This window comes from Lepidochelys olivacea, assembly GCF_965140295.1.
Source record: "Lepidochelys olivacea isolate rLepOli2 genome assembly, contig: Scaffold_35, whole genome shotgun sequence".
Taxonomy (NCBI): Eukaryota; Metazoa; Chordata; order Testudines; family Cheloniidae; genus Lepidochelys; species Lepidochelys olivacea.
In genome coordinates this window covers 7,501-19,936 of record NW_028181941.1, presented here as the reverse complement: position 1 = coordinate 19,936, position 12,436 = coordinate 7,501, and the positions used below count along the sequence as shown (strand labels likewise).

At 53.4% G+C, this 12,436-nt stretch overlaps 1 protein-coding gene across 1 annotated transcript in view; it reads right to left on the bottom strand.

The window, feature by feature from the left end:
* Positions 1–4,478: 4,478 nt before the first annotated feature.
* The window catches only part of LOC311514244 (selenide, water dikinase 2-like), an 8,434-nt gene continuing 476 nt past the window's right edge, over positions 4,479–12,436 (bottom strand). The window contains exons 2-8 of the mRNA XM_084652670.1: positions 11,807–11,910; positions 11,327–11,434; positions 7,729–7,883; positions 7,079–7,169; positions 6,716–6,815; positions 6,128–6,340; positions 4,479–5,437 (exon numbers count right to left, since the gene is read on the bottom strand). Of these exons, the coding sequence (XP_084508796.1) occupies positions 5,208–5,437; positions 6,128–6,340; positions 6,716–6,815; positions 7,079–7,169; positions 7,729–7,883; positions 11,327–11,434; positions 11,807–11,910 (1,001 nt within the window). The 3' untranslated portion in view covers positions 4,479–5,207. The remainder of the gene's footprint in view (positions 5,438–6,127; positions 6,341–6,715; positions 6,816–7,078; positions 7,170–7,728; positions 7,884–11,326; positions 11,435–11,806; positions 11,911–12,436) is intronic.

Genomic DNA, 12,436 nt, shown 5'->3' with positions numbered 1-12,436 from the left:
AGCTTTGGGGCCAGTCTCTGTCTCATTATGGCTTGGGAGATTTAACATAAAAAGTCTGGTTTGTATGTTGATGTTTAAAAGCCAGGCCCATTCTGCAAAGCACATCACCCTGCAAGCAGCCTCTTGGGTTACAGGGCAGGGGACTCTGCTGTTCCAATCTGATTAGGGGCATGGAACAGCTTCTACAGGATGAGAATAAGACAACTGGGACTTTTCAGGTTGGAAAAGAGACAGCTAATGGGGGTTATGCTAGAGGTCTATAAAATCATGACTAGGATGAAGAAAGTAAATAAGTGTTATTTACTCCTCATGACACAAGAACTAGGGGCCACCAAATTAAAAGCACATTTAAAACAAAAGGAAGTATTTCTTCACACAACACACAGTCAACTTGTGGGACTCTTTGTCAGAGGATGTTGTGATGGCCAAGACTTAAAACGAGATAAATTCATGCAGAACAGGTCCATCAATGGCTATTAGCCAGGATGGTGTCCCTAGCCTCTGTTTGCCAGAAGCTGGGAATGAGCAACAGGGAATGGATCACTTGATAATGACCTTTTCTGTTCATTCTCTCTGGGGCACTGGCCACGGACAGAAGACAGGATACTGGGCTAGATGGACCTTTGGTCTGACCCAGCCCAGCCATTCTTATGCCAAATCAGGGTGACACTAACACAGCGAGGCAAGGGGAACAGAAATCAGGCTAAATTAGAGTTAATGAGATTACACAGAGGGACTCAAAAGCAAAATACAGCCCACATTCAGAACAGTTTCTGGGAGGTGCAACAGCCCCACAGCAACCTTTCCTTGGCTGCTGCTGAAGCACTAAGGCCCCCATGGGCAGCAGGGTGTGCTCTGGTGCTGAGGTGATTCCAACTCCTCCAGCACATTCAGGTGCATCATCGCAGGCTCTCTTTTAAGGCCTTTTACCTCCTGTTGCATTGTCCCAGCAGTCTCACCCGGTGTGAAGAACTGACTGCAAGGAACAGCGCACTATTTTCTTACAGATGTGTGTGAGAAGGGGATTTTTACTTCTATTTTAACAGACTAGCTGAGTGCAGCTTCCTCTCTCTACAGCCAGGAGGATGTGGGGGCGGGTGATAGTATCTCAGCAACTGAAGTGGAAACAAAAGTTTGCTAACAGATGCATTGGGAAAGGGAAGGGAGAGAAAGGCAGCATTTTGGTACCAACGCTTCCCTATTCCAGCATCAAGGATCAAAAATTCCCCCACAGCAGAGCACAGCTCTAGCAAGAATGTTCCACAGCAGCATCACAACACTCTGAGATGACATCTCCAGCTAAGGTGCATTATGGAGCACAAATATGTGAGTCCACTTTTGAGTTCCAGTTCATGATGGGCTGGCACTGATGCCACAACCTACAACGAGAGGAATTAGTTAAAAGGAGACCAGGATGAAAGATCAACATTCCAAGCAAGATCAGGGCCACATTACTACAGGATTACAGGAGCACATAAAGGCCCCACTATTAAGTTTACGTGTGGTAGCACCTAGAGGTCCCAACTGGGTGAGGGCCCCATCAGAAAATGCACACCAAGAACAGAGAGCTGAGCTAATATTGTGTAGAATTCTAGAACAGTCTCCCCTACACGTTAGCTTAACACTCCTTGTAGAGTTTTCAGCTAAGACCAAACTCTGGCCTTTGATTCTGCAGAGTCACACTCAGGGCCACTGTGTGTAAAACATGGATTGCTGGTGTAACTAGTTCCCAGTCAGCTTCAAAAGACAGAGCCCCAGTCAACCCCTTACTAAACAAACAATACACACAGCAAACACCCTCAACAGCATTTGGAACATTTATAGATAACGTCTGTTTACTATCTATTAGGTAATAACAGTGCTACTGTTGCCCATAAAGACTGCTCCACTTTGTTGCTATTATGCACGGTCCAATGCATGACTTTAACAAAACATTTACATTTCTATACCTCAGCCCATGCATATGAACACATCCCCTCTGCTCAACTTCTCACTCTCCAGCCTGCCCTGAAGTGCAGCACGGGTCCCAGGATGCTCCAGAGCTGGAGAAGAACAGCAGCGTCTCTGCGCTTTTCCAAACCCTTCCGAGTTTTGTCAGTGAGCACAGTCTAGGATCCTCATGACTAGCAGTGTTCCAGCCTCGGGTTAGCAACTGCATGTTCTGCTCAGATGCTGGTGAGGGGGGAAATCTGTAGCCTATATCCAAAGTGGTGCAGGCTCTGGGACTAGCATATAACACCCCCATTGCCTGGGCACTGTCCTCTCTCCATGTGCCCCGCTAGGGCAGATGAGGACTGACAAACCCTCCCCCCCTCTCGACTCTGCCCTGGTTTCTCTTACACTGAGCTATGAGCTCCCTTGTTTAAACTGGGACTGAGTCTTGGTCTAAGTCCCACAGGCTCTGTAGCCTCTACGGCTGCCAGCTCTCCCTCCAGATCCATAGGACACAACAGCCTATTGTGTGCATTCACCAGCAGTACAGCTGGAATAGCACTTACCTGCATCCAAAATTATCTGCGTGCTGGGACCAGCCCACACAACAATCATCCACGTCAATTGGCTGCAGAGTTCACAGTGCTGGCTTTAACTCCCATGCATGTAATCTTCACCATGCTCTGACTGGCTCAGCTCTGAGGGTGAATGGGTGAGGCCTGCAAGACTACATGCCCTTAATGGAAACTTCCTGTGCAGCTTCAGAAACAACTCCTGAGCATCTCCAGTGACTGTCATGCCCTATTTCTGGGTGTTTCTTGGCTGCCAGACAAGTCTTCACACCCTGCCCAACTGCGACTGGGCCCCATTACACAGTATGCATTATTAGCAGTACTAGGGTAACTGAGCTCAGAATCTCATTTTGCCAGGCACCGCACAGACAGTCCTTGACCCAAACAGCTCAATTTGAATAGATACTTGGCAAGAAGGGGAAACAGAGCAGGGAAGGGACTTGTCTATGATCTCACACCAGCTGATTGGCAGATGTGGGAACCAAACTCCCCCTTCCCTCTAACCCACCAGAACCTCACCCCACACTTCCAGAGCCAGGGAGAGAACCCAGGACTCCTGGTTGTCAGTCCCCTACTCCCCCAGCCCAGTGGTTCTCAACCTATTTTCATTTGCAGACCCCTAAAAAATTTACAAAAATAAAAAAGGTTTCAGAGTAGCAGCCGTGTTAGTCTGTATTCGCAAAAAGAAAAGGAGGACTTGTGGCACCTTAGAGACTAACCAATTTATTAGAGCATAAGCTTTCGTGAGCTACAGCTCACTTCCTCAGATGCATATCGTGGAAACTGCAGCAGGCTTTATATATACACAGAGAATATGAAACAATACCTATTCCCACCCCACTGTCCTGCTGGTAATAGCTTATCTAAAAAAAATAGATAAGCTATTACCAGCAGGACAGTGGGGTGGGAATAGGTATTGTTTCATATTCTCTGTGTATATATAAAGCCTGCTGCAGTTTCCACGATATGCATCTGAGGAAGTGAGCTGTAGCTCACGAAAGCTTATGCTCTAAAAATAAAAAAGTGATTCCACCTTTGAATGGAGGTGCGGAAACCCCCAGGGGTCCACAGAACACAGGTTGAGAATTACTGCACTAGACCCCACTCCCTTCCCAGAGCCGTGCATAGAACCCAGGAGTCCTGGCTATCAGTCCCAGGCTGAATTCAGGCAGAACCAGAGGCCAGTATGGGAGAACGCTAGGGTAATTTCTTCTCCCAGCTCCAGCAGCACCAACCTCCCTCACGGACACCAGGTGGCACCACCACCTGGCCCGAACAGACCAGCCAACTATCTCCATCCCCCTGCCCCCAACACTGCCCTCCATGATCCTGATGGCTAGGCCATTCCCCTGGGGCGGCAGGGCCAGATTCCTGGGTTCAGTGATCATTTGAGGGGTTTCCTCTCTCCCCTCCTCCAGCCCTTTCCCATTAACCATTTTGCAAAGTGCACTGAAAAGGCCAAAACAAGGAGCATCCCATAAAGTCACGTGACAGCCCCAGGCCCTCCTTACCCTTTGCTTTCCTAGCTGGCCTGATCACACCCCACCCCAACCCACAGACCCACTCACTGCATGCTCCCCTCCCACCTTTGCGCACACAAGCCCCTTGGGCATTCTCACCTGCATTCAATGTTCCTGGCTGTATGACCTTGTATTGAAATACGTTGTTTGAATGGCCCCATCTTACCAAGCTAGGGCCAGATCATTCTTTATGGCTGCCCTATCCTCCTCATTGACCACTCCATGAATCTTTGCATCATCTGCAAACGTTAGCAGCAGTGATTCTACATTAACTTCGATACCGGATACATCTATTGGCTGACATTCAGCCCCCACCCTTCCTGCACCATCCCATCCCACTCTGATCGTGCCAATTGTGAAGTGCCTTCGTTGCAGGCCGTCTGTACAGTGTCTCCTTGAAATGAGGTGCAGTGTGCGTCCAGCCCCCCCATTGCGGATTGACCACCACAGCACATATAGAAATTGATATTTATTGAATCAATCATCAGGAATTTACAACCCAAGAAGCAATCCACCTGGCTGAGCTGGTGCCCTGCCCTCTGGGGGTCCTCGACTCCTCCTAGCCCCAGGGTGGGTTTAAGAGGAAGAGCTTCATTAAAGAGAGGAAGGGCACATGCCCAGCCACATGGCTTATACCAACCCTCCCAGCCTTTATACCAGCTGCTCAGTCTGAACAAAGGCTGGGGGAGCCTGAGAGGTCGTTGAAATATTCCAATAAATAATTCTAGACAGAAACTACCTGCTGTTCTGCATCACCTGCATTTATCCTTAATAAATAATTAATTCATTTCATCTGCAGGAACCAATTAGCCACATTAACCCCCTGAATCAGCCTGTGGGGAAGGCAGCATCACCGGACACTCAGCTCAGGCACAGTCTGGAAGGGCCTTGCCTCGGCCACCTTGACCTTGGGAAGGGGAGCCGTTTGATCACGGTGCTGCTCTGAGTTGGGGAGGAAGATCAGCACCTGCTGCACCATGAGAGAAGCACAGCTCTCAAGGGAAGGATGGTATAGAGCAGTCCTGCCAAAGTGCAGGAGACTGGACTAGATGACCTCTCGAGGGCTCTTCCAGTCCTATGATTCTGTGATTCTCATTCCCAAAGCCAAGACACCCAGCCAGCCCTGCTGCCCTGTATCTGTGGCAGAGGCCTATAGTGTCCAAAGGAAGGAAGATCTGCCATCTCACGAGGCCGCTTCAGGGCTGGCACTTGAGTTGTTCTCCTGGGGGGAGGCCGTGGCGCCCCGGGGCGTCACTTCGATGATGCGCGGCTTGTCGATGATGCGCGCAGTCTGGTTCCCCTTCTCCACGATGCCAATGATCCAGGCCTGGTGCCCCTCCCCGTATTTGGGAGACTTGATTTCAGCACAGAAGCGGGCGGCCTGCTCCCGGGGCAAGCAGATTAGCAGCCCCCCTGCAAAGAGGGACAGGGCTACTCAGTCCCCATTGTGGGGGGAGGGGTGTCAATTCGCCCTCAAGTCTCACTGCCATGTAGACAGTCAGCAGCAGTCGTGGGGGGAAGGTTGCTATTGGCCCCGCAAGCCTTCTGCCATGGGCCAATCAGAGCAGCTCAGAAAGGGGTGAAAGCTCTTCTCTGCCCCACACAGTTAGCTTGTGGGGAGATGCCACCAGAGTCCCGCTGCCCAGCCGCTAGCTAGAGCCGGTGCACACGCAGTGGCCTGGGGTGACGTGCAGGGATTAGCATTTCTCTCCTTGCCCTGGGCAGGGACTACAAGGCAGGATGACTAAGGCCTGGCAGCCAGCCCAGGAGAGTGGAGTCGATAAATATTGAAACAAAATGGTATCAGATTCCACTCTGCCAGGTTAACCCAGTGAGTCTCTCCCTCTCTCCTGTCACACCAGGCCCCACCATTTGGTCACTGGCTGTCTTACGCGAAGCCCCGGTGCCAATCCCATGTTGTCTTGCCCCAGTTTCATCTCAGAGGCATCAAGCTTCTGAGCCACAAACCGTCCCAGCTGCCTCCCCTGAAATCCTCAGGGAACTGGCCAGGCCTGATGATATGAGACAGCCGTCCTCACCTGCCTGTGGGTAGGTGAATTAGGAGGCACCTCTAATTCAGGTGACCCTGGCTCCCCGCCCTACCTGATGTCTCCGGGGACGTCCCCTGCAGCAGCCCAAAACGATTCCCGCAGGCCTTGCTGATGGCAGCCATCTTGGCGATGATAGGCAGGTTGTGGATGACAAAAGAGACCTCGCTGCGCTGCTGCTTGGCCAGGTTTTGTGCGTGGCCCAGGATCCCAAAGCCCGTGATGTCGGTGGCAGCATGAGCATTGAAAGTGTGCATCAAACTGGCAGCTGTGGCGGGGAAGGAGAGGCACTTACGGGCTGGTCAGGAAGGAGCTAACTCCATGACAAGGGGGTGGATTCCAAAAGGGACTTTATGCACCTCTCACTTGCCAGGGCTTCGTTTCTTTCTCTTTTGGGAGATTAATGCCGGGAGAGGAGGGGTGCTCCCCTGAAGACGCCCTGCCAAGCACAGATCTCATGTCGTGCTGCTTAGTTTAACCTATGAGCTCACAAGCCAAGAGGCTCTGGCTGCTCCCTGACTACCAGCTCCAGACACTGAGGCAGGAAGCAAGTCCTGTTGCCACAAGCCCGGTCAGGCTACTGCTGGGAGCTGCAGAACAGAGCAGCCTATGCTCCTCACCAACTACATGTCCAGGTGCCTACCTGTCCTGTTCAGCATGGCCATACTAAACATGGCTTCCTGGTAGGCCAGCTCCACGTCCTCTTTGGACACCACCAGCTTAATCTTATTCCACCTCTCAGGCTGGAAAAGAAACAGGAGAGGGTAAGAGGCACCCAGGCCTGCCCCCCCTTCCCCCGCCACCCCCAGGGGCTCAGTCTCCTCCAAACCCTCCGGAGGGTCCCAAAGCAAGGCCTGTTGCCCATCTTGTGGATGTTCTACCGCCTGGGCCCGAGGATCTATGGGGGCTCTCCCATGGCAGCTCCTCAATCCCGACTCCCTCACCTCCCCCGACTGCAAGCTGTGCACGCATAACAGGGCAACAATAGCAGCCGGTGAATACGTACATTATCCAGCCACTGGTGAGCGTTGACAGCCACCTGCGTGCCCAGCGGCTTGGTCAGCACCAGCACATCTCCGGGAACTGCACTGTCTGGCCTGAAACGGATACACCCGTGAACTGTGCACACCCAGGTGAGTCATTCCTGGCTGTGCCCTCCAGCCACTGCTTCTACCAATACTGACTGAAGAGCGTGGCTTTTCCATGCTGACCAAAGAACTCTCGAATGCCATATTCTGGGTGACTAACTCACTCTACCTCCCTGCATCACTACTCACTGATTGCATTGCTCCCTGAAGGTGCAGAAATCTCTCCAGGAGACTGAATTAGGGTGGGCTCACTGTAAGAGACCACAGTGAGATATAAGGAAGCTGGAACCTGAAAACCCAAACTGAGTCGGAGAGCTGCCGCGCTCATCCTTGTAAAAAGCATGGTCCCACGGGGTCTGGTTCCAGGGAATTGTGTAGTGGCTAGCACGCAGCCCAGACCACAGAAATGTGGGACCCCTGCATACTTCCTCCCTCCCGCCACTCCAGGAGCTGTGCATGCCTCAGGCTATCCTGCCCACTGGAGGCTTCTGGCACCTCGGGCTGCCCCTTGCCCTTTAACCCTGGTACTAACTGTACAGCTCCTGGGGCCTCACTGCTCCTCACTCACATGATAAATTCGTTGGGCTGGCACACCACAGTAGCAACACCCCCGACAATGATCCAAGGATTCAACACAGTCTGCCCGCCTGTCACTGATGTCCCACCATCCTCTGCGGCATCCCGGAAGCCTTTGATCATCAGTGGCATAATCTTTTCACGCTCCTGGGGAGGTGAGAACACAGGTCAGGAAACAGCTGGTGGGCTGGCTACTGGCAGCTCAGGGGACCTGTGTGTAAGGAGGGCAGGGCGTGCCTTAGGGAAGCCAGGACTGAGAGGCACCAGCAGGGAGAGAGCAGCTGAGGACCAGGATCTGGGATCTGCCAACACTTCCGAATTCTGAGAAAGTGGATTAGTAGGAGGAATAGAAAAGGATGACAACATGCAACAGGGCCCGACAGACTGACACTGCAGGTGACCTCACACCTACAGCCAAAGGTCACATATCAGATTTTAATCAGCTCCACTCAGGAAGATCAGAAGGACTTGAAATGCTGGAAAACATGCCAGGACAGCAGGGCATTCAACCAGAGCAAGGCTGGGAAGGCGAGGAGGCATCCTCAGAATGAAAGGACAATAATCATTCTCTGCAGCATGGAGCCTCCCGACAGCACACTTGAACAAACAGTGCTTTGTGGAGATGCTGACATAGTTCAGTGTCCTATCAGGATGAAGGTAACTCCTTTGACGAGAACCAAGTTGTTGACTGGGGCTTGACAAATGGGTTTAGGGGCACAGAGTACCGAGCCCCTGGGGCACTGACTGCTGACAGCTGGTCACTGACAAGATGACCAGAGGGGAAATTAAAGTTACACCACTACCCCGATATAACGTGGTCCTTGGGAGACAAAAAAATCTCACCGCATTATATCGAACTTGCTTTGGCCCCCCAGTTCCTTGTTCCCTAATCGCCCCCAGGACCCCACCCCCTACCCAACCTCCCTGCCCCCTGACTGCTCCGACCCCTATCCACACCCCCCACCGCCTGACAGGCACTCACTGGCAGCGGCGGGAAGTGGAGCAACGCGGCCCCAGCCCACTCCACTCCACCACCTCCCAGCCGCAGCACTCCACTTCCCATCGCTGCTGAGTGCGAGGAGGTTGGGGAAAGGACAGCCCCCATACTCACCTGTGGCAGGAAGCGGAGCGCTGTGGCTGGGAGCTGGCGGAGTAGAGCGCACTGGGGCCACGTTGCTCCACTTCCCAGTGAGTGCCTGTCAGGGGGCGGGGGGTGTGGATAGGGGTTGGAGCAGGGAGGTTGGGTAGGGGTTGGTGAAAGGATGCCCTCCGCACTCAGCGGCGGCGGGAAGTGGAGCAGCCCAGCCCCAGCCCGCTCCGCTTTCCTTGCCCCAGCCATGTTGTTGGGGGCAAGGTTGGGGAAAGGTCCCACACTCACCTGCAGCGGGAAGCGGAGCGCCACGGCTGGGAGCTGGCGGAGTGGAGCGGGCTGCTCCACTTCCGCCACTGCCGGTGAGTGCGGAGGGGATCCCTTCCCCCAAGCGACACATCTGGGGCCGGGCCGAGGGAAGCAGAGCGGGCTGCTCCCGGCCCCCCCGCAAATCTCCTGAGCCACTCTGGGACTGCGGAGCCTCCAAAAGTGCCCCGCCATAGCTCCTGCCCCCCAGACCCTGGCGGGGGGAACCCCTGACCCCCTCTGCCCCTTATCCAACCCCTCGGCCCTGGCCCGGCACGCTTAACACGCTGCTCAGAGCAGCGTATCAAAGCTTTACCGCGTTGTATGTGAACCCGCATTATATCGGGTCGTATTATATCGGAATAGAGGTGTATTTGCTTTACTGCTCAGTATAACAAGAGCCTCCTCACTGACCTGTGCCAAGTACTGGGGGATGAGAGAGAGACACTATAGCATAGGCCACATCATGTGGACTCTTTTCTTTGATTAACTCCCCCAACACTTTGTTAATGTCGAGTCCAAGCTGCCCAGCACTGCTGGCTACAGCTTCTGGAAACCAGGAAATACAAAGGTACCTGGTACTCCCACAACACAATCTTAAGCCTTCTCCCCCGCCACAGCAGGCAATAGCCACAGGGAACGGTTAAAGTAAGAGAGGGAGCCATAATAGGCAGACATTAAAAACCTGCCACTGTTTGTGCTGTGTTCCAGATTTGAATTTAAGCATTTTCCTGCACTCCACCTGCAATCCTGTGTGAGACATAGCTGTACTGAGTGGTGGGTGAATCAGCTGGAGCAAGTTGGCAGAGCTGTCACCATGCTATGAGAACAGCTGCATATGAACTTTGAGGAATGCCTCAGTTCAGTGCTGAATTCTGCAGGCTGAGTCAGAAGAGGTGCATGAGGGTGTCCTCTTCCTCCCATCCCACAGGGATGATCAGCCTGGGGGCATACACTACTGTGGTCTCCAGGGCTTAGTGAGGGATAGATGAAATCATGTCTCAGATGGAATCCTCACTGCAGGAGTGAAGGGGTGGCAGCAAACAGCAAATATGGGATTGTTTGGGTGGCACTGGCTCCGCCTCTCAGTGTAAGGCGAGGCAGGCAGCACCTGTTCAATACACCAGACCTAAACCTGACCTTTGTCCTAGCAAAGAGGTGGCATTGGACTTTACCATGCTCTGTGATATCTAGAGTGCCAGAATGTGTGTTCTTGGCATGCTGGGACATGGTAGAGTTAAGGCTGTGTTGTGAGGGCGGCCTGTACCTTCACTTTCCACTTCTGGGATTTCAGTTTAGCCAATCTCCATGTTCTGGAAGGGCATGAGACACCACTGGGCAACCTTTGTTCTGCATTAACAAACTGTTGGGGGCAGTTAATTTCCTTGTTTTGGTTTTCTTTAAATAATAATTTCTCAGCATGCCCACGTACTAGTCCTGCTCTCCCCTTTCACTGTCTGCATGATAGTCCCTTCGCTACGCCGGTATCATCTCACCTCCTAAGTCTCCGCCTGTCCCACGCAGCCTTGTTCTCTCCCCTCAGCCCTCAGGTTGCAGAGTTGAAGAGAGAAAGCAGGACCAGTGCAGGGACTAGTATAAAGTCAGTGGGGAGTCTGAACCCCACTCAGTGGTCTCAGGCAAAAGCACACAGACACAAGTGTTAGCCTTGGACCGATGGAGACAGGAGGTGCTGCCCAGTTAGGCCACTAAGATGCCAGGAGACACCCTGTAGCCTGCCAGGAAGCTTCCTATCTGGGTAACTGGGAAAGAGAGACAGAGGGAGGGCCTGGACCCAACCATGTCCGAGAGCTGAGTCTGGATCAGACCAATGAGAGGGCTCAGTCTCTGCCTTCCCCAGCACTAGGGTATTTCAGGGGCCCTAGATGGAAAGTCAGGGCTCTGGTAGGGAGACAAGGACCTCCCGCACCATCTCCCTGGATTGTAACTCAGTGCCTGGAAATCTTAGTTGTGCTTTACAGAGCAGAGGAACTATCAGGCTGCCAGCTCTGGGGCAGCAGCTGCTTCATTCTCTATAAACCTGCAGTACTTCCAACTCTCCTGTCACAGAACATCCAACATACTCCCACACCAGCAGTGTAGAGACACGCTGAGCCTACCCATACCAGCTGGGAAGGTCAGTGACCACAGCACATAGGTAGACCCTTCTCTCCGACATCCCATCCCATCCCCTCACCTCATCTGTCATTTTCTGGCTGACACTCAGCAGCATCAGCATGTTATCGCACTCGGTGATGCCCATGGCGTAGAGATCACTCAGCACATTGGCACATGCGATGCGGCCCTAGAACACAGGAGCGTGAGGGTCACCCATAGGACCTACCTTCCATGCCTCAGGCTCTGAGCCTGAGAGCCCATACTCCATTCTCCTGGGCTCTGAGACTCAAGGTGGCCCCCCTCCTTGGGCCCATCTCCTGCGCTGTGGGCTCTGCACCACAGAGCATGTCCCCTGCAGGGGGCCCATTTCCCATGCTCTGAGTCAGAGAGCATCCCCTACCCATGCCCCCCCATGGGCTTTGAGCTCACTAGCACATCCCCCATGAAGATGGCACGCCCACAACAGTCGCCTTCCACCAGCCATCACAAGCGCAGTCTCTGGCTCTGGCATTACTTGTTCCCTTCTCCTGCCCACTCTGGAACCCACCCCTACTCATACCATCATGTAGGGATCCTCAACCAGTGGGTAGAAGAAGTCTGTGGTCTGTACAAGGGAGAGACCCCCATGCCTGAGGGGGATGACGCAGGAGTCCATCCCTATGCCTACGAGCAGGAGATGGAGACTTTCACATCAGCAACGGCCCTCTAGCCCACTACCCTACCCATAATCCCCATTCCTCACAGATGTCCCGACACCTGGAGCCTTTATCCCTCCACTGCCACAGGCCCCACAGCCAATTCAACCCCCTCCTACCTCACCCACCATCCCCATCCATCCAAAACCACTGCCCCAACCCTCCACTGCCACCTTGAATCCCTCTAAGCTGACACCTCAACCTCCGCCCACAACTCTTATCCCTCAGCTCCCAGACCCTACTACCACCCCCTGCCTCTACAACCCTCAACCCACACTTCCCCCACAGCCCCAACCCCCTCCTTTTGCTGCCACCCAACAGCACCTTTTCCCTCACCCACAGCCCCCCTGCTCCCTCTACACCATCACTCCCCCATGGCTGCAGAGTCCCCACCACTCCTGCTCACAGCCCCTCCCCATTGCCCCTCCCACTGGTCACAGGCCCCACTCCAACCCCAGCCCCCTGCTGCCCCCAACCCATCCCTCTCGCCCACA